At 48.1% G+C, this 26,739-nt stretch overlaps 1 protein-coding gene across 2 annotated transcripts in view; it reads right to left on the reverse strand.

Annotated features, from left to right (window-relative positions):
- Positions 1-26,739, reverse strand: part of LOC126518333 (uncharacterized) — a 158,002-nt gene that overhangs the window by 98,440 nt on the left and 32,823 nt on the right. The window contains exon 9 of one of the 2 annotated variants that reach the window (XM_050168181.3): positions 979-3,210. The exons of the other annotated variant lie outside the window; for it this stretch is intronic. Within the exon in view, the coding sequence (XP_050024138.1) occupies positions 2,891-3,210 (320 nt within the window). The 3' untranslated portion in view covers positions 979-2,890. Of the gene's footprint in view, positions 1-978; positions 3,211-26,739 lie in introns of those variants that run through there. 2 annotated transcript variants of the gene reach the window in all.

Raw genomic sequence — 26,739 nt, forward strand, 5'->3', positions numbered from 1 at the left:
CGTGTCCCGACAAGGCCCTCTGCAGTGGGGGCAGTGGCGAAGGAGAATTCCTGGATTGTAGAGAGCATAAGGAAGCTAGCAAGCCGCAACGGGACGTTCATTTTCTTTGCCGTCGCGTGCCGGTACATGCACGCTAAAGTTTTCTTTCTGTAGCACACAGCTCACCCGTAACGATGTATTAAACTACTGTTATCTGTTTTTACGTCACCTCGTCTTCCCTGCCAAACCCTCTCCGATGGTCAACCTGGTTTGAGCTCCAAGCAGGCGCTGTTGAAGGTTCAGAAAACCCCTTCACACTCCTCAAAAACTAAACACTTCAAGTTCAGGTACGTGCTGTCTCCAGTGTATGACATAGGCGCCCTGGAAATGCGTGCCACTGACCGTATCATTTGCACATCTGGTGCAAACATGGGCGGGGGAAGGTATAGGAGATGCACACACTATCCGCCACAGCGAATCTTTTTCCAGAAGGCACATCTCGGCAGCGAGCCCTGTAGGAAGAAAGCCTATGCAGTCACTACTCAATAGGAACTGTGCAAATGCCTTCACCTTGTCTTTATTTTTTTCCTAGCGAAGTTCATTTGGGCTGACAAGATGTGCTGGCGAGTTTGAGCTTGTTAGTGTTTCACATTTGCCAACTAGCAGACAGAAAAAAAAGTTACAGTACAATAGACTTTGTATAATGCAGCACGATGACAGTTTGTCTATGTACTGTTTTTGTGCGCTTGTCAGCTAATATGACATTGTACGGTGAATATTCATTTTTGCCAGGACAAACTGGTACCGTAACTTTTTATCTATAATGGTAATTGCGCATTGTGCAAGGCTGGCCGAGGCTTGTGAAACCTTCTTAAATAAAGGTTATAACCTTCTAAAGCCTACACTCAATCATTTCAGAACATCAAATTAATCTCATACCACCATCTGCTAGCCTGATGCAATTCTGCAGTTTCCAAATGAAGGAAAAAGAGGCACTGCTACAAAACAAACATGGTACTAGTTTTATTATTCAAATCTACTGGCATGACACTTACCCTAAACAATTTCTCAGAACAGCTGTACATGCAATTTTTTTAGACAAAATCAAGAGCTTGGTAAAGGAATATACTAAAGAAAAAATTCCCTAAGCCTACTCAATATTAAACAACAACCCAAGTGTAAAGAAGCTTCGCCAAAATGCACGAATCTGGTTGCAAAGGCATCAGGTTGGCGCAGTTAGCACCACAGAAAATTCAGCTGAATGGTACCCCGAGTGAGTACCATTGCAAGCTGGTTTGCGGGGAAGTACCACGCAGTGCTTTCTCCTGCTAAAAACTATACCAGGGTCAACAAAACAGAAAAAGAAAAAATAAGGAAAGAAACTGAGGAATCTCTAGAAAGGAAGGGCAGCAATGACCACAACAAAGTCATCTCTATGAAAGAAGACCTGCATTGTCATCTTAGTCAAGGTCACAACTTGCCCACTCGGTCAAGCAACAGCATAGGCCAACAATTGTTCAACATAGTACCAAGGTGATATGGTTGCCATGGCAGATGTGTGCGTCAACAGCGGTGAATGCATCACTGAGCAGAACTTGCACCACAATTGTGGAAAAGCCAGAAAGAGCAGCTCCTGATCAGAGCGGCAAGCATAGCAGAAGAGTGGGAGAGAAGGTTTACAAGCAAGCACAGTGATATCGCTAAGGGGGGAGAAAGCCTTTGCTCCAATGCAGCCCGGGTGAATTGTGACCAGGTGTTTCCTTTTTTTTTTTTTTTTCAACATACGACACACTGGCCGAGGGAAGACAAAGGGAACGCCCACGATGGAACTCGTCACTTCACGCAGCACAGGCCAGCCTGTGTGCTGACATGTTCTCACGCACACACACACACACACACACACGTCCAAAGCTGCACAAGACAAGACATTCGGATAAAAGGTTGTGGACTGCCGACTCAAACAGCAACGACTACACACTTAGAAAAGTCAACAACCGTCTGCAACCACTGCCGTAATGCCAACGACAAGCTTTGTTTCTCTGCTAGTGCCTTCTGCGCACAACAGGTGCAAACCCGTGGCATGGCATTATATTCCACCACTATTTGAAACGGTGCACAATGGCTAGCTGTAGAGAGCCCTTTCACCTCTTTGGCGATAGTCAAAGCAGCAGGAGAACATGACATGCAAAGAAAGGTGTGTGTTCAGTCAAACGATTACCATAATTTAAAAACAAATTCATCTGAATCAAACTTGCGCCTGTGGCTTACTACTTCTGCTAACAAAGTTACAAGGATGAAAGTTATTCTTTTCTTGCTCCTCTGCCATCCTGCAGGCCTGTAATCGTGTTATTTGTTCACAAGTCTCACAAGTCTAGAAAAGTAACGAGTAGTTCGACCTTTGTTTCACATCAAAAGCCGAGATACGACCAACCTAATGTCACAGCAGCACAGTGCTAATTTCATGCAGGCACTTTAGTGGCACATGCAGGCATGTGCCACTAAAGATCACAAAAAGCTTCGTACAGGAAAACAAACCGACAGACCAAGCTCACACGCTTCCGATGCAGTGTGCTTCTGCTGCCCCACCTGCTGCGGCTCCCAGATCATCACATGAGAAAGTTGCCCTAACGTGGCAGTTTGCTCACAGCCCTCCGAGAATGCAGTGTATGAAACTGAGTCAGTTGGTGCAACCTCACAAAAGCTTAGCTTTTGGTTACTAAAAACAACATTCCGATTATAGAGATGTGTGCCAATCGCACAGACTGAGCATGTAGGCAGACTCAGCACCAACAACTCGCACAGCCGCTGGCGAACGCGTCGCTTATGTAGACACCGGCCGCCAGGGCACAGTCGCCGATTGTGGTGCTGTCAAAGGCTCTCCTGGTTGTGCAGTAGTAGGCTACGAGGAGCGTCATCCGATTCTCGCCGCGCCCATGGCTCCAGCAAGGCGCTCCTCATCCTCGGGCGATGCCCCCCATGGAGGCGAGGGCCACAGCGACGCCCCTCGCTCCACGGCGGGGGGCACGTGCGGTCGCTGCGAAGGCGTCGACTGTGGCACCGGCGGCGGGCTGCGGACACCACGCACGAGGAGCGGCCCGGAGGGACACGACGGCGTGACCCGTTGCCGCACCGACGAGCCTGCCCAGCAGTCGCCGCCGCCAGGCGCTGCCTGGTATGGAAGCCCCGTGGTTGGGTCGTAATATCCCGGCGTGTACGGAGGAGGTGGCTCTTCTGCACCAGACAGAGCACTTCGCTGTAGCGTGAGCGCCGCACAGAGACCCACATGGGCACTGGCGTTACCATCCACACGACATGTCAGTGGCTCCTTCACATGAACAGCTTGCCTTGTTAAGCAAGCATGCCCAGCAATACTCTGTTCCTTGCTTTTTAGCATTGCACCCTTAAAAAAGATGGATGAAATAAAAATGCGCCATCTCTGGAGACCTCCAGTGAAAGCACATTGGCCTTGCAAGCGTCAGTCATAAAATTTCCTTACACTTATGGCTTCAAAAGTTCCAACATCTTGAGGCCTTCCATTTTTCAGGGATGTATTACAAAGCTACAGCGATGATCTTGCACTACCAAGTTCCTCCGCTCTAACTTGGCACCTCTTGCCTTCCCTGCAACCTCAAGACACCCACGTGCAGTCTGCAGAATTTCTCAGTTTCAAACTGGGTTTACGTTTGGTCAGCAGTCTCAACACTTGTACTTGTATCTCGACTCAAGGAATGTGTAGATTCAAGGTCCTGTGCATCCTCTGGCCTACCTCAGCTACTGCAGTTACGGGCATACCCTCCCAGAAAAAACAGTCACTGGCGCACAGCCTAGCTACACTGGAAACGTAAAATGTGAGCTACCCTGGAATGCTGAATTAACTTATAAAAACCAACACCTTGGAGGACAACTAAAATGAGCACAAACAAACACAAACGAGCACAAACAAGCACAACTAAACGAGCACAAAGGGACACTAGGGGAAAAAAGCCCAGCTGACACTATCGCTGCCTTGAAACATTTATTTCTCAATATATTTTTGCAATATGAAAGCAATGCGCAACATTATGCTTCAATGTCCATAGCAGGGAAGAATAGCCAAGTAAGAAGGGAGCAGGAACAGTACCAAAAATTGATATGACACCACAGCCCCTTACCAAATATAGCATTTTTGGGTGCATTACTAGCCCCTGCCCAGAGCTCAACTACAACACTTGGGGAACAAAAAATTTTGCAAATAACCAGCATACAATCTTTATACCTAAATAAAGGCGACCCTGTGAACTCCAAGCATTGCCAAGAAATGTGACGAGACTTCATATCAATGCGCAGCATGCCTGTGCTCATATATTCTATGCAGTGCAGTGGAGAATATGTGGTGTGCTTTAACAGCTGGAGGAAGCAAACTATGAATATTTTTACCTCGTTGTCATTTCACATGCTAGGTACAGATTTCATTTCATTCAACTAAACTGCGAAGAGATGATGGTAAAGTTACAGCCTGAACAACTGCTTCTGATACACACTGCAGCAGAACCACATTAGCACTTACCTGCTCCTGAAAATAGTGAAGAGGAGTACCTACGAGAACTGCCAATAAATTTAACGTCTCATGTTTCTGTCTGCTTCAGCCATAGCTGCTTCTCTCACCCTTATCAGATAAGGCACAAAGTCTTGCAATTCAGTACATACTGCCGACACAAACATGTTCTGTTTTTAGCTCCTTTCAGAGGCTATGTAGTGAGGAATGGACTCTTAATCGTCGACTGCATCCTCAGCAAGCTCTAGGCCTGTACCTAAGAAACTGCATTAATGTCCCCTCAATTACGCTGTGCCAATGTTCACAACTCTCAACAAGTAAATGCAGGCACAAAAAGTCCATGGACTTTATGACTCCGGTTCCAGTGCTTTAAAAGCAATTGTGAAAATGTACATACATCCTCGATGCCTGAATGACATGCCACATTAGCACCTGCATCACAAAGACCCAAGGAACTTCCGTTACGCTGGAGAAAATCCAAACGTCGGAACTGCCTAACTAGAATGACATAGACCCTACTGCTGGGCATAACTACCACCTGAAATGCTAGGAGTCTTATGTTAAAGCTGCAAGCCAAATTGCCAAAAGGTTTCCTCCAGGCAGATGAAGAGAGGCAATTGACCCCTGCTCTGTGCTGAAGAGGCATTTTGCTCCTTTCTTTGGCATGAAACACTATGGTCACTCTTTGAGAGCAGACATGCCAAACTACCTCTCTGCAGGCATCCGCATCAATTAAAATTGCTGCCCCCAGGTGGGGGTACGCAAGGCACTACATGTGGCAGCCTCGCATCCTCATCGATTTAGGCTTACTTGCTCAAAGCAATTAATTCATATATCCCTATGAACGCTTTTTGTGAAGATGCTACTGAAACCGATGGCTTCGTCAACGTGAAGGGAAAGCTTATCCAAAATTATTTACAACAATGCAATGCTTCAATGAATGGTGGGAGACAGGGAATTTTCGGATACTCTCCAGAGTGCAACAATTTTTCAAGCCCTAGACACATTTTCGCCTGGGGACGAACGTCAATGTCAGCAAGTAGCCTATGTACGAAATCTCCTCCTGTCATTACTACTGCCACATTGATGTCAACATGCAGGTGCAGCAGATTACTAATCTTGTTGCGGCATCAAGCTACTGAAAGTCAGTCATCCGCAACCTTCCAAGCCTCTGCTCTACAATGCTCAACCAGGGACAACACTGTTTTATTATCGCTTGCTAAGTGCAAAACCTGCAGTTATGAAGTGCAAATCCACAAGGACAAACGAGTACACACTCGCTATGTAGTTGCTTCTGATGTACACGGACTGTGCTATGACTTTGTCAGCATGGAGGTCACTGTGCACTGTTGTTAAGAAAATGAACCCCTTCACAATATGCATTCTTGCTATGCATGCCGTGCAGGCAACCAGAAACCCAAACAGCGCTCAATGAAGCGTTCTCGTTGATTGGAATCAGCCATTGAGTTCTTTATTAAGAAATGCAGCTAAACTATGTACCCACAGTTGATTACACAAAACGTAATTTGAGAAGCAACTACGCACAATGGTGCCACGAACTTTACACTGGGCTCATGAGAGGTGAGCGGGAATACGGTCTTGCTGTCAAGCTTCAGCTCGTGTGTACGAACTGCGGTGACGTATCGTCAAAGTGGAGTTCGCCGCGCGTCGATAGAGATCAAAAGATCAACCCGTTTGCCATGAACCTACTCACCGCATGTGCAATGCAGCCTACTGGCAATAGGCAAACTGCATAGAATGACGCGTTTGCGACGATGAACATTGCGCATCACCTATCATAGCGCATCACGCCTAACAACATATCAGTTATAACGATGAGGACATGAAAGTTTAGCAGACGCTTTTCACGTCTAAAACGTACAGCAAGTGTGGCTACTCTTGAGCTCACAAAGTGCAACGAGAGACAGTACAGCCTAGCAGTGAGGCTACTGCTCATGTGCTCAAGTTGCGCTTTTGAGGAGCAGCACTTTTCGTCCCCAGGAGTCCTTTGAGGTCAACCTCAGGGAAATGAAGGGCATACAAAGCATTGGAAAGGGAGTGACAGCCCTCATGGACTTTTGTGACACCCTGAGCCTCTCCCAGAGGGGTCTTCCCCACAAGACCTTCAGGGGACACATGGACACCATGGTGCGAGCTTGCCGGGCAGCAGCCACAGCCACAGAGGCAGCAAGCGTGCAAGTAGTCAAAACCCTCTAGAAGCACTTCCTCAACCCTGTAGGAAATGTGGGCATCATTTTTGATGGCACCTGGAAAACTCGTGGCCACGATTCAAACAGCTGTGGGGTTCATTACTGAACAGACCTGGTGCTGGACCATGTTGTCCTTTCTCGGTACTGCCTTGGCTGCCGAGGAGCACCTGACCCCGATGATGATGGCTACGGTGACCGACTCAAAAAAACGTCAAAAAAACGTTAGATTGCAATGCCGGACGGATGGAGACAGAAGCAGCACTGATCCTGTTCAGGTGGTCTTTGCAGAATGGGCTGCGCTACACGATTCTGCCTGATGGTGATAACTGCACTTGTCATGCACTAACTCAGGACAACACCTATGTATACTTAGAAAAAAAAATATTGAAAAAAAAAAAATGTCTGAACCATGTCTATAAACGAACAGGGACAGCCCTTCGCACCTTGGTGGAGAAAAAGAAAGCCCAAGGAGAGTCTCTTGGTCGGAAGGGGAGACTTACCCAGCATAAAATTAAATAAAGACAAACTATTATGGGTATGCTCGGAGGAGCCAGAGGCATGACGTTCCTGCAATGCAGAAGGCAGTGCAGGCCACACTGTTACAAATGACTTCAGTGGATGAAGCCCCTGATCGCTGTCACTGTCCTGAGGGCGATGACTCCTGGTGCTTTTTCAACCGTGCCCTGGCCAACCAAGAGAGGCCACCACCGCATAAAAACTATCTGCCATGGCTTATTTGCATTGCACTAGAGACAGTCTTCGCAAGAATGGGTGACCAGGCCCTCTTACAGCGCTGCTGTGATGGCATCACACAAAGTGCCATTGAGTGCCTGGACTCTCTGATTTGGACCCAGAGATCCAAAAACAGTCATGACTCAGTACTGGCTGTGGAAAGGGCTGTTGCTGAAGCAGTGTCATGCTACAATCTGGGAGTGACACAAACCAGCAAGGCTGTTGCAAGCTTGGCTATAGTCCTGGCAGCTCCCTCATTCGAAAGAGCCTTGAGAAGGACAAATTCCCTACAGGTCTAACAAGGGTCATGAAGAGACTGGAGAGATGAGGATGAGAATGGCCAAGAAGCACAAGCCTAACAGGACGCAAGACTACTGCCCAGGTCTTGTGTGAGCATTCGAAAACTTGGAGCAACTTTCTGGATGTTTTTTCGTCAAGAGCCTTTTCCTCATGAAAGGTTCGATAAGGTTTCTATGGATTGATTTCAGTGAATTTGATGTTTTCGTGCTCAACAACACCTAGGCAACATGCTAGGGCCTAAAGGTTTTCCATATGTTCAATACACAAAAGTAGTGGCAGTAAAACTAAGCGTAATTTTCTCAACCTTATTTTTTTTTTGTCAAGTGATTTTGCCTTACGGAAGTTTTGATAATGTTTTCCTCAAGTGATTTAAGTGAACTAGGTATAATTTTTTTCTAGTGATATCTCAGCTACATTCTAAAACTTTCCGTTCTTTCTTAAATTTGATAGATTATTGATTAGATCAAACGTAGGCTAATTACTGCTTTCCAACTGGTATTTATTTGTGATAATCACAATTACTTTATTGGTATTTGCTTAGCTTTAGAATGCACAGCGGGCCTTTGAAAATGTCTGCATATTCTTAAAAACACTTTATTTTAATGAGAAAGGCCCGTAAGAAATGACCTAATTAGGACTATTGCATTCTGTCATCTTTTCTAGATATTCGAAATCTAAATACAGATCTGAAATCGGCATTCTACACTACATCTGCACATAAAATTTAAGCAACATATGTTAAACAATAAAAAAAAAGTTTTCAAGACCCTCATCCCCCCGAGTATCAAGAGAGAGACAAAGGGGAGGAAAGACAGAGGTTAGCCAGCGTAAGTACCGGCTGGCTACCCTGTGTTGGGGAAAGGGGTAAGGGAATAAAAGGAGAAAAAAGAAGAAGAAAAAAGTAAACCAGAAAATTCACACAGTAATGCGATACTATACGCTACAACACTCAAAGACGGTCGCACAATTCGCATGTCCTTAAAAACTTCAGCAAAGCTCTTAAGGCCTTGAGTGCCGAAGCCCGTCTGGACCAGTGTCCTAGACCTTTTTCCTCTGTAAAGGGGCGATTGTCCAGTTTTTCGAGCGCACTCACGAGCACTGTTCTTGGCACAAAGGAGGTGCTCAATCGTCTCCTCGCAGCCGCAGGTGTCGCAAGTAGGGTTGTCGGCCCTTCCAATGCGAAATGAATAGGAGTTCGTGAATGCCATGCTGAACCACAGGCGGCACAAAAGTGTCGCTTCCGCTCGTGGTAACCCTGGGGGTAGAGGGAGTTGCAGACGTGGATCCAATCTGTGGAGACGTGCGTTCGTGAATTCACTAGTGTTCCACAGATTCTGTGCAAGCTCGCGGGAGAGGCAGCGAAGACTTGTGGCTACATATGTTCATGACAGTGGTATTGGTATAACATGGGCACCATGTCGTTTCAGCTGAAAGTGTACAAGGTGACACAACCTGTGGAACCTGGCAACATGTACAGCCATCCAGTGTTGCGACTCAGTGCGGTGACGGGACGAACCTTGCACGACCGCCTTTTGACAAGTCTTCTCAACAGCATGGAAGACATTATAATCACCCAGTCCCTTGATTAAGGGGGGCATGGCTTTGAAAATCAACTTCCTTATTTCTTCATGGATTTGGATGAAAATTGGCACAAATGTTTAATATGTCTCTGATGTTTCCCTAAAAGTTTCAGAGTGATACCTTGAGAACATTTAATTCAATTAAATTGAGCAGAATTTTTCTTCCTCTAGCTTTGTGAAGAGCCTGGGGAACTTAAAAAATGTGATAGAAGGCTTGTTAAGTATTGACTGCATAGCCAAATGCGTGCTGAAGGTTGTGACATTCTTGCTTTTTTTTTTTTTCGCAACACAAATTTTTTGGAGTGCCATATTTTATGTTACCTTCGCATCAAGCGCACTTTCAGGGTAGGCGAATAGCCATATCATAAACTTACAAAGGGTCAAGATAAGAAAGCGAGAATGTCACGACCTGCACTGTAGCCCAAGGAACGTGACAAAAAAAAAAAACGGAGTCAAAATATGTCAAACAGTAACAAAGAGATCAGCTCCGCAAACTGAACAGAAAGGCAGAAAAACAGTTTTGAGAAAACCGCTCTCAAAGTTTCACCTTCTCAGTTCTCTAAAAGGCACCAAATTTGTAGTCTTTGGGGCGTTTTGTGATGTGGGGCTTCTTGTACATGTGACCTATGGTCTGGTGTGCTCGCCCCCCCCCCCCCCTTTTTTTTTTCTTTTTATAGGGCATTCTTTGCTGCTGCTGCTGCTCTACAAAGAGCATATGGTGCCTAGGTTTCAAACCAAGTGACGAGCAAAACACCAAAAGTCAAACGACAGATTGACTTTCGGTGCTCTTGGCTGTCGGATGGGTGGACCCACTTAGTCCCGCGCCCCTCTGAGCAAGGCAATCCCTTTCTGTGTGGCGAACCTGCTCGGAAGAGCCAGTGTGGCGGAGCAGACTTCCCGGGAGCTTTCACCCGCAGTCCGCGACTGCCACCCTAGTGCCGTATTCCTGTATTGTAAGCACATTTTGTACATAACAGGGAATAAACCCCCATTCGTTGGTACCATGGCTGGAGTCGTCTCTACGCCTTGCCGGTGAGTCAGCGAACCCACCACGGCGCCCCTTCGCGTGCGCTGCGAAGTGGGGACAAGCTACGTGTCTCCTTAGACCTTAGCTAGCCAGGTCCGGGCACGTTAGCCTGAAGCCCCGCACTTGGCACCGCAGTGCACGACTGAACGTAAATTCAAGCTACTGGACATTCAGCTGGAGAGCAACGGCAAAGAAAACGGCACAGAATTCTCTATTATTGATATGGCTGTGATTAACTCAGTTTTTGGACTTGTCGTCTGCCCGGAGTGCGGCGTGAAAAGCATGGCTTTTTCAAAGGGGAAAAAAAAGACTATGGGCTGTGTTCAAAGCTTGTGCTCTCGCGCAACAACTGCGACTTCCTTGAGGAACGTTTTTCGTCCCCACGAGTATCCGGTGATAGTGACACCAAGATAAGGCCTTTTGAAGTAAATTTGCGTGCCATGAAAGCTATCAACAGTATCGGTAAAGGGGCAACAGCTCTATCAAACTTTTTTGCAGCCATGAATGTTTCACATCAAGGCCTTCACCAAGGCCTACCGAAGCCACATGAAGACTATGCAGAAAGCCTGCAGTGCGACTGCCGCAAAATGCGAAGCTGCTAGCGTTGCTCGCCTCAAAGACTTGTATGCAGACTTGGGCAATACACCCGGGAACATCGACGTTATCTACGATGGCACCTAATTGACCCGCGGGCACAGTTGGCATATATGTGTCGGCTGTATAATTGAGATGTGTACAGGCTTAGTAATAGACCATTTTGTGTTGTCTAACTTTTGCCTGGGGTGCACCTTGGGACCTAAAGAAGACGACGAAGGACACGCTGCCTGGCTCATAGAGCATTTACTTGTGTGCCAAAAAAATGTTGATTGTAAGGCTGGCCTGATGGAAGTAGAAGCAGCCCTACAATTATTCCAGCGGTCACTTGGGATGCATAAGCTTCGGTATACTACAATGCTTTCAGATGGTGACAGCAAAACCTACCACACCCTCACTGAAAATTCAGTCAACGACTACATCAAGATTTGAAAAAAAAAAAGACTGCAAAACTATGTGCATAAACGAATGTTTGCCAGCTTACGTACTTTCATTGACAAAAAAAAAAGCTTAAGGTGGGTCACTTGGTGGTAAGGGTAGGCTGACTCAAGAAAAAGTCAAGAAGATCGCCTCCTACTATGGTTATGCCTTGCGCAGTCACAAGCACGATGTGCCAGGCATGCAAAAGGCTGTGCTGGCCACACTAAAGCACATGTCGTCCACTGACCAAACACCCAGGCATGACCTCTGCCCTTAAGGCCCCGAGTCGTGGTGTAAATTCAACAGGGCCATGGCCAACAATGAGGTGCCACCACCACACAAGCATAGCCTGCCCGACTTTAGTCTACGAGGCATTGGAGCCTGTGTTCACGCGGCTTAGCCACAAAGCCCTTTTGGAAAGGTGCAGTGACGGGATCACTCAAAACCCAAGCGAAAGCTTGCACTCTGCGATTTGGCAGCAAGTCTCAAAGACACAGCATGCCTCATTACGTAGCGTTGAAAGGGCAGTGGCTGAAGTTATCAGCCGCTTCAACCAGGGTGCCGCAAACAGCACTGCGGAAATCGCCGTGAAACTAGGTTACAGCCCAGGAAGTTGTTCCTTGCTCCGCAGTCTCGAAAAGGACAACAGTAGACCACGTTTTTCGTTTGTGCGACTGGTGTCAGCGTGACAGCATGGTGGTGTTCACTTTGTGTACTGTGTCGAGGTTCTGGTGATCCAACGTGGCATACGGAAACATCACGTCAAGTGTCTAATGGCGCCGACAGTGCTCACGCAGACTGCGCTCGGGAATGCCGGCAAGCGGGTGCCAGGAGGCCTACGATTTGTCGCCTTCTGATGTGCTCCCTACTAACGCCGAAAATGCTCTGTCGAGACATGCGCAGTGGTTGCATTGCGATTCCGGACACCGTCTCATTTGACAGTTTCACAGGTGCTGACACTGCTGTACTGACATGAGCAGAACTCGACGACGGCGAGATCATTCGTCAGGTTTCTGCTGCACCGCCGGACGATGACTCCAAGTTTGAAGATCATACACCATATGCTACACTGCCGTCGCATTCGGAGCGTGCACAAGCAGTGACTGTGCTTTCAGCCGCCGATAGTGACCGTGTGACTCTCTCTGAGATTCAGGCTTATCTGATTGCGTGTAAACGGAACAGCGTGCAACGGTGCATTCATGATTTCTTCAAGCCTACTGCCGAGCCAGAATAAGTGCATGGAAATAAAGCATTTCTTTTTGTTAATCTGCTTTTTCAGACACTTATTTATTCAGACATTTCTGCAGTCTCCATGAGGTCCGAATAAACAGTCGGCGACTGTATACGGCTACATTCCCATCTAGGAAGAGGACTGCGTTAATTATGTAAAGAAGCAGATGGAAACTACTCTGCACAATTTGGTTGCCAAGCACAGAAGCCCTCAGTCAGTGGAAAACGCCACTGATGACCGATCTCATTAATAAATTGAGTTCTAACTATGGCTGAGCACTGAAGACACAAAGATTTCAATGACATAAAGAGGGCTGCGATGGCCACATACTATCATGTCACTGCAAATGATGCAGTGGCAAACCACACCTTTTGCCCAACAGGGCACAACTCTTGGTGTTGGCAGAAAGCTGCAGCAGCTAGGGCGAGCCTGCACCAAAAGATCCCTGCAGCTTGCCTCCCCACATCTGCAAGGCCCTGCTTCCAGTATATCAGAGACTTTCCGATAAGAAGGTGCTTCAGCGCGGTCTATGGGGCAAAACGCATAACAGCAATGAGTGCTTGCACTCCATGATATGGGCACTTGCACCACAGGAGCGACGTGCCTCGTTCTTCAGCGTTGAAGCTACGGTGGTTGAGGCTGTTATGAAGTTTAATGCAGGCAATCAAAGCAGCTCTGCATACATACTGAAATAGCTCAGGCTGAACCCCAAAGTACCTCATTGCCAAGCACATGGCCGAAAAAAATCATTGTCGTTCTGTGGCATTGGCACGCAAGCGTCACCAGCCACAAGCCTGCAATCAAACAGTGGGACTATATGCCTGGGGCTTACTAGTCCATTCTGAATCTAAATATGTAAATAGCTTTTACTGTGTAGCGCTGAGTGAAGCTTCTCTCTTTCTTCTCATTTTTCTCGAAACATGGTTTTTTTGGTCACTTTGCTTGTTTACTGCCTCAATATCTTTGGGCCTAGGACAGCTAGAGCTACAGTAAAGCCTCGTTAAACCGTACCCGCTTAAACAGTAGTTTTGTTTTAAAGTAGTAAAGACAAATCCCCGACTCAGCGGCCATTGAACATAATGTGTTTTGTATCCGCATAAACCGTACCAACTTATTGCATACGCTGTAGGAGATATGGGGTTCTCCTCCCGTGCTCTTGGGACAAAGGAACGACAACACAGTAGTGCAAACAGTCACAAGGCCATTTATTGCACCATTCATAGATCAATGCCAGCTAGCCGAGTTGCTATCCCCAAAACATGCCGATGGGCGCACGACAAATCCAGAAGTCCGACTTACCGCAACCGCATGGCGAGCGAATATGCTCGCCCCATGCTGGATCCCAACGCCTGGTCATTCGCGTGTACGGTCACGCGTTCCAAAGCGGCCACGCGAGACGGTCTCGCAGAAGCATGGACTGGCGCGCGCGCGCGGTATTTCCGGCGCGTTCGCCATTCCGCCGCTCAAGACCAAGAGCCTTTCTTTCCCGCGCCTAAGTAACCCCGCCGCAGCGCAACACTAGCGCCATCTCTCGCACTGCGCTTCAACCACTCCGACCGCCGCGGGCGCCAGGCCACGCGGCGGGCGAAGCCGCCCTGCAGGAGACTAGCTATGCGGGAAAACTAGATCTCAGGGGAGGCGTGAGAGTCACGCATCCCCACAACGCATCGGTTAAAACATAGCGTTTCCACTTATCATCGCACAAACTCGGCGGTGCGTCGTCTCCATCGGGCGGCCCGGCAGAAGAACAAGCCTCAGAGATCGGAACAACGGCCTCCAAGCGCCCTGTGTGTTTGCGCGAGAAGCCACATCAACATCATTTCAACACCGTGCCAGAGAGCATTGTGGCGTCGTGCTAACGAGGACTCGCGTCATGCCAAAGCTCAGATAAAAAAGACGCCGAGTGCTCAGCATGGAAGAAAAATGAGACATCGTCCATGCTATCAAACGTGATACGAAGAAGTAGGCGCTGGCACCCGACAGGGATCTGCTGTTGACTACGTTGTGTGGCATTTGGAATGCGAAGAAGTTGCTCAGCAGCGCTGCTGCGACCGCGAAGAGATGTTGGCTACGAGGTTTAACTTTTCGCCATCGTTGCCTCTGTTGTTGCCGAAGTGTCGACTAGCGACAGTGATGAGGACGACACGGAAAGCAACAGCATGGACAATTCAGGCCCGACAGTGGCAGGAGCTGCGCATTACGCACAGCCTCATGAAAGCAATCGTCGTGACAAGAACAGGGGCGCGATAATGTTAACTATTCCAAACGAAAAGTATTGCGAACTCCGGCACCCGGCAATGAAAAAGGCGCCCCGGGACTTCTGCAGTACTACTGCACGCGTGCACGGAGAATACGTAATGCCAACGAGGAATCTGCCATGCGAGTGTTTGCAGAGAAGAGGGGGCTGGCTGAAAAGCTGGCACGCAGCTTCAGTTAAGTTTGAGGCCACTGTCGTCGTGCTAGGCCGCCGCGGCACCAAACGAAAATAACACTTTTGTCGCGCAAAGTGAATAAATACTGCAACCTTTTTGCCCTTTCATCACACTCAGTTCTGTTTCATTGCACTCTCTCCAAGTTCCGTTTTCGACAGGTAAGTGGGCGATCTTATGCTATTTCAGTTAAGGGGGGACACGGGTCTTAGAATCCGAAAAATCGTCGAAAAATCGATGTTTAGAAAATGTTATTTTCGAAACCTGCTGCCAGTTCTTCACCTGTCTGCAAGGTTTCACGCTTCTAAATTAAGTATTTTACGCGCGATATCAATTTATATTGTCACTGTTCACCAAATTTCAGCGGTAATGGATGCCAAAAACGGCAGTTTACTGTGACGCGCAGCTCCTGTACCACTCGGGCTATCGGAGCCATCTTGGTCTCTCTTGAAAGAGCAGCTTTCCCTCTTCAAATTCCCGCCATTCATGTCTCCGCCCGTTCGTTGGCCAGAGAAAAAAAACGCGCCAAAAAAAGGTCCCGACGCGCACTCCTATTTGTTACTCGAGGCACGTGACACGAGGGCGCTACACGGTTGGCTGAAGCTGCCTTCGTCGTCTGCTCGACGCGCTCGGCTGGAGCTGCAGTGCGCAAGCGAGCGCCATTTTGTTCTTGTGTTGACAGCGGAGCGGTACACGCGATGCATCGACGAGCTGTGAAATTTCGCTCCAAACATCCTTTCGGGAAGGCGGTGAAGCGTTCGCTCAGCGAGAACTTCAAAAAGGGCACCGCAACACCACGGGATACTCAAGACGTCGAACTTCAAGCGTCCGATGACGGCGTCGAAGCCACCACGGTAGGCCTAACTTGTCCGACGTCCGAAAGCGGCACCGGCGGCAACGACAGGAGCCGGGTACGCCACGACACGACCTTTCTGCAGCCCTCGGAAGCAGAAGAGCAGCGAAGAAAAGCGGCAGACAAAACGGAGAAACTTGGATCGACTGCAGCAACAGAGCGAAAAAAAGAACTTCTCGCTGACAGCGCCGACGCCCAACCACTCGGCGGAACTCCATTCACCATTCTGTGCTTGGATGCGGTGAACGCTTTACAAGAGTCCGCGAAATGCAAAACGTGCAGTGGTGGCGTCAAAGTAGTGAGAGACGAACGGGAATATGGACTTGCGGTGAAGTTGCACCTTGTGCGCGATAATTGCAATAAGACGTCGTCGGCATTGAGCTCGCCGCGCGTCGACGGCACTCAGAAAGTGAATCCGTTTATTGTGAATGTCCTCGCCGCGCGTGCCATGCAGGCCACTGGCAATCGCCAAACGGCTTTGAACGACGTGTTCGCGGCAATGAATGTGAGCCATCGAGGCCTGCACACAAAAACGTGGCAGGCATATGTGAAAACAAAGCTGACGCCTGCTGCCAATCGCGCGGCCCAAAAGCTTGTCAGCAAGTGCGCGCAGTCGGTTCGCGACCTCTACACCGAACTGCACGTAAGCAATCCGGGAAACATCGCAGTTTCCTACGATGGATCCTGGATGACGCGCGGACATTCATCGCATGTTGGCGTCGGCACGGTTATCGAACTTTTCAGCGGTTTGGTGCTGGACTATGTTGTCCTAAGCAACTACTGTGCCGGATGCGAGTCGGGCCCGAAGGAGGGTGACCCTTCTTACGAAACATGGGCAGCCAGCCATGCCTGTCAAAAAAATACGACGAAGAAGGCAGGTGAGATGGAGGTGGAGGCCGCGCTGATTCTCTTCAAGAGGTCGCTCGAGCGCCACAACATGCGCTACACCACTGTTCTCTGCGACGGCGACAGCAGGACTTACCTTGCTTTAGTGGAAGAAAAGGTGTATGGATACATACCCATTGAAAAAGAGGACTGCGTGAACCATGTCGAGAAGCGCATGGGCACAGCACTAAGAAACGCAGTAGCCAAGCATAAGGGCTCTGGCTCCAACAGCCTCGGTGGACGGGGCAAACTTACGGGAGAGCTGATCAACAGAATCAGCTCATATTATGGGTGGGCACTGAAAACCCACAAAGACGTGGATGCAATGAACAGGGCAGTGATGGCCACATTCTATCATATCACTGCCAACGACACCAAGGCCAACCACTCATTTTGCCCACCAGGGCCTAGCTCGTGGTGCAAACAGAATGCGGCAAAAGCCAGAGGTGAGCCTGCCCCAAGGCACCCCCGCAATCTGCCTCCCCATGTCGGTGAGGCCTTGCTGCCCATATTTGAGCGCCTTTCAGAGAAGAAACTCCTGGAAGGATGCTTGCGTGGGAAGACTCAAAATAACAACGAGAGTCTACATTCAATGATATGGCCACTTTCTCCCAAGCGGTCGCATGCCTCATTGTTTACGGTGGAGGCTGCTGTGGCCGAAGCCGCAATGAAATTCAACAGCGGGAATGCCAGAACCTCAGCAGCCATCCTCACTGAGCTGAGCCTCAACGCAAGTGCCCAAAGCGAAAAGCGCATGCTCGAAAAAGACCTGCGCAGAAGCCGAGCATCAGTATGCAAGCGTGCATGTAGAGAAAATATGCAGCAGGCCTTGAAAAATCGCCACGTTGGTGAAAAAAAACAGACTGATTACATGCCTGGGGCTTATTAACCCTTTGGAGATGTAAACATGTAATTATTTTTTGCTTGTACTTGATAAACTTAGTTTTGTTTGTTTTTTGCCTTTTTCTCAAAACTTTGTTTTGTGTCTGGTTGCAAGTTTGCCCAAGAGATATCTCAGCACCTAGAGCAGCTAGAACTATAATTCTTTTTGCAGTGTGAAGCTGAAACTATAAAGGATGCAGCGCTGGAAGCAGATTTTTTATTTTTATCTCTAGGAATTTTTTTTTCTGCATTGTTTTTCTTGTCCAGTCGCCATGTTGGGAGCACAAAGTTCAGTGGGCTGCTAAATCTCTAATGTTAGCCCAATTTGAAAACTGCTTTCAGCGTTGCACTCTTAAACATTGTAGTATCTACCCATATGTTAAAATTTGAATTTCTGATGAGTAATTTTTTTTCTATTGTTTGGGCAGACAATAGCAATAATTTTCTAATATCTCAGGAACTAATTGATCTACAAGAAAAACAGTTGCATATTTGAAATCAGCAGAAAAAACTTAATATATGTGCCTAGTTTCATTATATTTGGACTGTCAGTAAAGAAAATAGGTCTCTGACCAGTGTCCCCCCTTAAGGGGGGACACGGGTTTTTGAAACCGAAAAATCACAGAAAAATCTTTTTTTTTTTACCTTAAAATCGGATTCTGCAGTGACTGATACATAATCTGGCAAATTTTAACGCGTTCCGGATTGATATTTTAGCCACAGTAGTGTCTTAGATGACGTGTGTGACCACGATATTCGTCGATTGACGCGCAAAAATTGGCATATTCCAAGAACGCGCAGCTGCCGTTTTATGTTTCTGATCGCGGCCATCTTGGTCTCGTTTGAAAGAGCCGCGTTTCTTCTTTATATTTCGGGCCACCGCTACTACATACACTAAGCAGCCACTAAGAAAAAGCCCTCGAAAAGTCAGTCCCGATACGCGATCCTATTCGTCTACGAACGCACGTGACAGTGAGCACGCCCGCCACTGGCCGATTTCCACTGTCGACTGCTCGAGCGTGCGCACTGTTGACAACACGGTAGAAACGCAACCATGCCGAACTCATCGCCAAAGTTTGCTACGAAGCACAAATTCGGCGGACCAAAGAAGAAACGAAAGTTGTTTAACTTTGAAAAGAAGCGCGGATAACCGTGGGAAGCCATCGACAACAGGTTGCTTCCCGAGCCAAGCGCCACTGAAGCCGCCGCGGAGGACGACTGTGGAATAGGCCTAGCGGCTGGAAGCGGCTTCGACAGCGGCCATGTTCGACAGACATTTCGGCACGACACCGTCATGTTGGAGCCCGCTCATTTGTTAAAGATTGAGAAGGATGCGGAGGAAAAACTCCGTAATCTTGCATCAGCACCAGCTACGAAGCGAAAATCGGAGCTTCTCGTTTGTGCGGCCGACGCTGCCACTGCCTCGGACGACACCGCGCAAGGCTCGGATGTGATGGATACGCGCTTCGCTGTGGTGAGCTTCGACGCTATATACACTCTGCTGTCGTTTTTCAAGTGCAAAGGATGTGGTGGCGATGCGTCGGATGAGCAAAGATGAACGCGATTACGGCCTTGCGATAAAGATGGTTGCCTCGTGCGAGATCTGCGGTGATAGCGTGTCGGCGTGGAGCTCGCCGCGCGCGAACAGCGGAACGACGTGCAACCCATTCGTCGTGAACATTCTTGCCGCGCGCGCTATGAAAAGCACTGGCAATCAGCAAACGGCGCTGAATGACATTTTCGCGATCGTGAATGTGTCTACCCGTGGCATGTCGAAGCTGCCGCCCGCTGCAACTGCAGCTGCCTATAAATGCGTGTCCGAGAGCGCGCTCGCTATGCGCAATCTGTATAGCGAACTGAAGCTTGGCGACCCAGGAAACATCGCCGTTTCCTATGATGGGTCCTGGATGACACGTGGCCATTCCTCTCATATCTGCGTCGGCGCCGTCATCGAGCTTTCTACAGAATTAGTCCTTGACTACATTGTTCTGGGCAATTTTTTCGCGGCGTGCGAACGGGGACCGAAAGAATGAGACCCAACGTACCAGTCGTGGAAGGAGAGGTATGTTTGCCAAAAGAACTCAAGCAAAAAATTTTTTGGAAATGGAAGTGGAAGCTGGACTAATGCTCTTTCAAAGATCACTGAAAAAAAACAACCTCAGGTATACCACAATACTCTCGGACGGAGACAGCCGCACCTTTCTCGCCCTACAGGAAGCCAAGGTGTATGGTTATATTCCCATCAGCAAGGAAGACTGTGTCAACCACGTCGAGAAAAGGATGAGAACTGCGCTGCGTAACCTGATTTCCAAGCAAAAGGGAACTGGAACTGAAAGCCTTGGTGGCAGGGGAAAACTGACTGGTGACGTGGTTGCCAAGCTTACCGTAAAAACCTGCGTATAGTATGAAATTTTTTTCCTGTTATTAGCGTCCCAAATTTCCGCCTCGTACTATATGCGGATCCGGACAAAGATTTCGAAGTTCGGCTCGAAGTTTTGGTTTTGTTATTGCTCTGTGGCTACGGCTTGGCTTCGTGATATCTGCATGGCTACGACTTGGCTTTGTTATTGCTGCCTGGCTATGGCTTGCCTTCGCTATTGCAGCGTGGCTACGGCATCGTTTCTTTGTTGAGTGCGGACCTTGGCAGTTCACGTGTTAACCGCGCTTCGCAAAGTGCATCGTTTTTAGTGAAGGAGCACGATGTCGGGGGCATGGAAGCAGTACTCGGCAGCTTTCAAACGAAATGTGATTTTAGCGGCAGAGGAAATCGGCAACGGTGCGGCCGGGAGGCAGTTTGGCGTCACCGAGGGAAGCATCCGCGGATGGCGACGGCAAAAAGAAGCACTTTTCGAGTGCAGCGGAACGCGAAGAAGCTTTCGCGGCCCGAAGAATGGAACATTCCCGGAAATTGAACTCATACTGACTGAATTCGTCCGAGAACAGCGAGCCGCGCATCTTGCTGTGAGCGTGGAGCTCATGCAGGCAAAAGCTAGGGAGCTTGCGAGAGAAAAAGGCCTAACGAGCTCCACCTTCAAAGCAAGCAAGCATTGGATTTATCGGTATATGTGCCATGCAGGATTTTCATTGCACCGGAGAACTTCAATTTCGCAAAAGCTGCCGGAATCGTTTGAAGAGTTACTGGTGGCTTTCCAGCGCCACGTTATTTCGCTGCGCAAGTTGAAGAACTTTCAGCTAGGGCAAATCGGCAATGCTGACCAAACACCAGTTTATCTGGACATGCCATCGCCCCTCACCGTGCACGAAAAGGGCTCGAAACAAGTTTGTGTCCGGTCCACTGGGAACGAGAAGACGCGTGTTACCGTCATGTTGTCATGCACGGCAGACGGCCGCAAGCTCCCGCCCTATGTCGTCTTCAAGCGCAAGACAATGCCGAAAGGTGAGCTGCCGAAAAATGTCATCGTTAAATGCCATGAGAAAGGGTGGATGAATGAGAGTCTTGTGCTCGACTGGATAAAGTCCGTTTGGTGTAGGCGGCCCGGTGCACTGTTGTCATTGCCGTCCATCCTCGTGCTGGACGCGTTTCGTGGCCATTTGGCCGACTCGGTGAAGAAGCTGTTGCGTGATTGTAATACTGCACTCGTCGTTATCCCGGGTGGGATGACGTCTCAGCTGCAGCCTCTAGATATTTGCGTCAACAAGCCTTTCAAGGATGCGGTCAAGCGGTGCTACGCAGAGTGGATGCGGTCAGGTGAACCTGCAGTGACGCCGACTGGGCGGCTGAAGCGGGCATCGCCAGCCACGCTGTGCAAGTGGATCGTGGACGCATGGGCGAGCATCCCAGAAGACCTTGTGCATCGCGCTTTCAAGAAGTGCGGGATCTCAAACGCACTCGATGGCACCGAGGACGAGTACCTCTGGGAGGATATGTCAGACAAGGAATTGTCCGATGAAAGCACAGCGGAGGACGACAGTGAATGAAGTGCTGAGTCCGATTTAAATAAATGTTTTCCCCGAGTTTCTCTCACTCGTATTATACGCGGGTAAAACTTTTTTTTTCCATTTCTCGTCCCAGAAATTTCACCTCGTATTATATTCGGGTTCGTATTATACGCGGGTTTTTACGGTACTTCGTATTACGGCTGGGCTTTGAAGTCCAACAAAGGTGACATCAAGGCCATGCACAGAGCTGTCATGGCCACCTATCACCACATCACCTCTAATGACCAAGCGTCAAATCATAGTTTGCGTACAACAGGCTAAAACTCATGGTGTCGGCAAAATGCAGCCCAAGCAAAAGGCGAGCCAATCCCCAAGCATCGCTATAACTTGCCACCACATGTCTGCAAGGCCCTTTCTCCCATCTACAAACGTTTGTCGGATGAGAAGCTTCTCAAGCAGTGCCAAAGGGGGAAAACACAGAACAGTAATGAGAGTCTCCACTCCGTTGTATGGGCGCATTCACCAAAAGAGAGCCATGCATCATTGTTTTCTGTGCAAGGTGCTGTGGCTGTATTGAAATTCAATGCAGGAAATGAAGCAGCCTCATCAGCAATCCTGAAGGAACTGAAGGTCAATCCTGGACTCCTAGTCGCTAAACGCATGACAGAAAAGGACCACCGCAGAGCAACAGCATCAGCTTGCAAGCGCGTCTCTGCAGAGAGCATGCAGCGGGCATTGAAAAAACGGCATTTAGGCGATTCCAAACAGAAGGACTATTTGCCTGGTGCCTACTGACAATATTAGAATTGTAAATAGTTGTAAATATTGTACAATTTTTGCTTCAGTTGGCTCAAATTGGACTTGTTTTGTCTTACCCTGATTTCTCAAAATAAAAATTTTGATGAAATTGCAAACTTGAAGAAACAATAACTCTGCCTTCAGAGCAGCTAGCACTGCTATTTTTGTTGTGACATGTAACTTAATCTGTAGAGCATACAAATGTAGGAGTGAATTTTCTGATAACATCTCCAAAATGTTTTAATTTTCCACTAAACTGGAGCATAAAGTAGGTGTGTCTGCAACATTGAAACTCAAATTGCTACAGCTCGGCTAAAAATCATAAGTACTCCTACCACTGTGAAGCTTATGCTTTTTACTATCTAGACATGTCCCAATAGTAGCTCTCTAATAAAAATTTTCTGTCGTTATTCCACCTTCAAATTTTTCCTGTTCCCATGTTTCGGGATGACTGGCAGAAATTTTTTTCCAGTAAGAAATGTAAAAGTTACCGTATTTTCCGGTGTATAAGACGCGGTTTTTTTCGAAAAATCTTGCTGGTGCGTCCTATACAAGGGTGCGTCTTATATGCGAATTTTTCGTTTTTTTTGCGGGTTCAGAAATTACTCAGGTTCATGCTCAAGCTTTTTTCACCGAAAAAATATCACTACCAATGATGCGGTAGTAGCACGGTTAATACTTCAATACGGGGACCGCCGTGCGCAACTTTTTTTAGGTGAACTTTATCATGAAACGGCGGGGATGACGACTTCCAGAATCGCAAACACGCGGTCGTTTCGGAGGCGCAAGCAAAAGTAATGTGAAATTCCCAAAGATGGCGACAGTCGCGCTTCTCGACATTGTCAAGACAAGCCAAGCCGGCGTTCTTTTTTAGTCATTCTTTGCAACTTCGCAACCGTGTACGTATTACGTCTGTGTTGGTGACTTCGGCGTGTGTTTTCCACTACCTACACCTGTCGTGCTCGGTCTTACTACAGTATGCCACCGAAGTTGCGCAAGAGCTACACCGCAAAGTTCAAATTATCTGCGGTCGAGTATGCTACCGAAAACGGAAATCGGGCTGCGGGCCGCCATTTCGACGTCACCGAGAAGATGATTCGCACGTGGCGACAGTCGTCCGCCAAACTGCAGGCGATGAAGAGCGGAAAGAAGGCTGACCGCGGAAAGAAGGCTGACCGCGGGAAGAAGGCGCGGTGGCCTGAACTTGAAGACCGGCTCCTCAAGTGGGCTCTTGAACAACGGGCTCAAGGTAGGGCTCTGTCAACCGTGCAGTTGCGCTTGAAAGCACGCACTTTGGCGAGTGAAATCGGTGCTGCTGATTTTGTTGGTGGGCCGTCATGGTGCTATAGATTTATGCAGCGCAAAGCCTTGTCAATAAGAGCGCGAACGACAATGTCTCAACAACTACCAGACGATTTCGGAGAGAAAGTGGAGAAGTTCCATGAATTTGTGAAGAAGGAAGTCGAAAAGAATAACATCATCGACAGCCACCTCGTAAACATGGACGAAGTGCCTCTAACATTTGACATCCCTATGTCAAAAAGTGTCGCTCAGAAAGGTGATAAGACTGTCACAGTACGAACAACTGGGCACGAAAAGTCTCACTTCACTGTCGTACTTGCGTGCTGTGCTGACGGAACAAAGCTGCCGCCGATGATAATTTTTAAAAGGAAAACGATGCCAAAAGAAAGCTTTCCGCCTGGTGTTATTGTCACAACTAACCAGAAGGGCTGGATGGAAGAGCAAATGATGGGAGTTTGGCTCGAAAAGTGCTTTTCGAAGCGCCCGGATGGATTTTTTCACTCCCGGAAAGGCCTTCTGGTTATGGATAGCATGCGGGCGCACATTACTGACTTGACACTGAGGCAAATCAAGGCGAAGAACTGTACCCCTACAATAATACCCGGTGGTTTGACGAAGGTTCTACAGCCTTTGGATATTTCCGTCAACCGCAGCTTTAAAGCTATTTTGCGAGGTATTTGGGAGGCGTGGCTGACGGAAGGCGAGCACAGCTACACCGCAACTGGACGCATGAGGCGCGCTTCTTACAGCGAAGTTGCGAAGTGGGTCCATGAGGCCTGGAGTGCTGTTAGAGTGGCAACCATAACTGCAGGGTTCCGGAAGGCTGGCCTGCTAGCTTCATCGCCAACCGAGCACGACGACAATCAGACCAGCGGTTCTGAGTATGAAGAGAATGCTTCAGGCGCGTTGCCTCCAGAAATGGGCGAGCTTTTTGAGAGCGCATCCGAAGATGAAGACTTCGATGGTTTTAAGTAAAAATAAAATGTTGTTATGGACATATGGGAGAGTTCTTTCGTCGTATTTTTCTTTCTTTTTTGCTAAAACGTGGGCGGGTATGGCGTGAGTGCTGCCTTTTGCGATCACTTAGCGTTGCTTAAGAACTTCTCACAGGCCGCCGCGGTGGCTCAGTGGTTGAGTGGTGATGGTCGATCAAGCGTGTTTAATTAACCCTGACTAGCCTAAGTGGGTAAATTGGGGTGCGTCTTATACACGGGTGCGTCTTATATACCAACTTTTTCAATGAGAGCCTTCATATATGGCGAGTGCGTCTTATACAAGGGTGCGTCTTATACACCGGAAAATACGGTATGTGAAAGTATTCCTGAATGTTGAAGGAGTGCAACAAGCATTGTCTCATGCTTCTACCTCTGTTCTATCCAAAGTTACCAAAGGTAGAAGTTGTAACTTCACATGTGATATATATATTTTTTTATTTTCCTCAAAATTTCAATATGTTTGAAGGTGCAGAAATGTGGTATTATAGCCCTTTCGGCCCTGGTGTCCTAAATATAGGACACATAGCAAAACACGCTAGACAGGCTAGAAACCAACCAAAACTACCGAAACAAGAACCGAAACAGAACTTGGGACATCGCTGTTGACATGGGCATCAATGCCGATGTTGTTGTGGCGTTTGCAACGACGGGAGACGACGACGAAAATGGCGGACGGCGCGGGCGACGGCAGTGAAGGTAAGAGATTTTGCGATTGGTTTACTCAACGACTAATTTGCATGCTGCCCCTGAGAATTATATAGGTTCTTTTTAAGACCTTCGAGATGCTAAAATCATAGAGCAGCTTCTACATTGGGCTGTATGTCGGTCACAAGAGGCCACGAATGTCGTGTCCTATATAAAGAACACCAGGGCTCAAGGGTTAGCGATCAGCGGGAGGTTTCACTGCGGGGCGTTCGGTGTTTACTTTTACGGGAGCAATAATTTCACATTGTTTTTTATGTAGGTGCGACAATACCTACTGTGTTGTTCTACTCAGCAAGGAGATTGCCTCGCTCAAGAAGGCCACGTCTCGAAGATCCGGATATTATCTTTGCTGCACTGGGCAACGGCGATATATCGGACATCGACGATGACGAAGAAGAGGTAGACGAAGCAGGTGAGCTAGACGATGCAGTGGACGGCGACTGGGACAACCAGCAGGAGCTATCTGACTCGTCTGACGAGGAAGAGCCGGATAAAGAGAGCGCTCGAGAGTACGGCTCCTGGTGCAGGAAACCATTTGAAAAGCCAGCTGCTGAATTCAAGCCGGTAGCTGACGAGAACGAAAGCTATCGCGATCCTCTTCTCACGCCTTACGAGTATTTTTCAAAGTATGTGCCCAAAAGCGTGTTTATTGAGTTAGCCGACAAGACCAACACATACTCAGTTTTCCAAGATGGAAAATCAGTGCTGACAAATGAAGAAATCAGAAAACTTATTGCACTTCATTTGACAATGGGTGTTCTGCGCTATCCACGGCTGCGCATGTATTGGAAGCCTTCAATGAAAACAGAACTTTTGGCATCTGTAAACATGTGCAGGAATCGCTTTGAAAAGCTCAGGAACTGTCTTCATATTGTAGATGTAAATGGAGATCACAACAATAATGACCGCTTGTGGAAAGTGAGGCCACTTCTGAATTCATTTCAAGAAAGATGCCATAATCTTCCTTTGGAGGAGCGCCTATGCATTGGTGAACAGATCATTCCGTTCAAAGGGAAGCTTGATATCAAGCAATACATCAAAGGCAAGCCAAACCCCTGGGGCGTCAAAGTGTTCATGTTGTGTGGTGCGTCGGGAATAATTTATGATTTTCTCGTTTACCAAGGCTCCACAACAGAACTTAGCTCAGAAATCAAGAAAACGTTCGGAGTAACAGGCGCCTTTGTTCTCCATTTAGCATCCAGGATACCTGATGGCATCGGGCACAAGTTGTTTTTTGATAACTATTTCACCTCCCTGCCTGTGGTCCGTGTGCTGCTTGAGAAAACAATTTATGCTGCTGGCACTATTCACCAGAACAGAACTGAAAAATGCCCTTTGAAGACGGAAAAACAACTGAAAAATGAAGGAAGAGGGTCATCAGAC

Source organism: Dermacentor andersoni, chromosome 11 (assembly GCF_023375885.2).
Source record: "Dermacentor andersoni chromosome 11, qqDerAnde1_hic_scaffold, whole genome shotgun sequence".
NCBI classification, from domain to species: Eukaryota; Metazoa; Arthropoda; class Arachnida; order Ixodida; family Ixodidae; genus Dermacentor; species Dermacentor andersoni.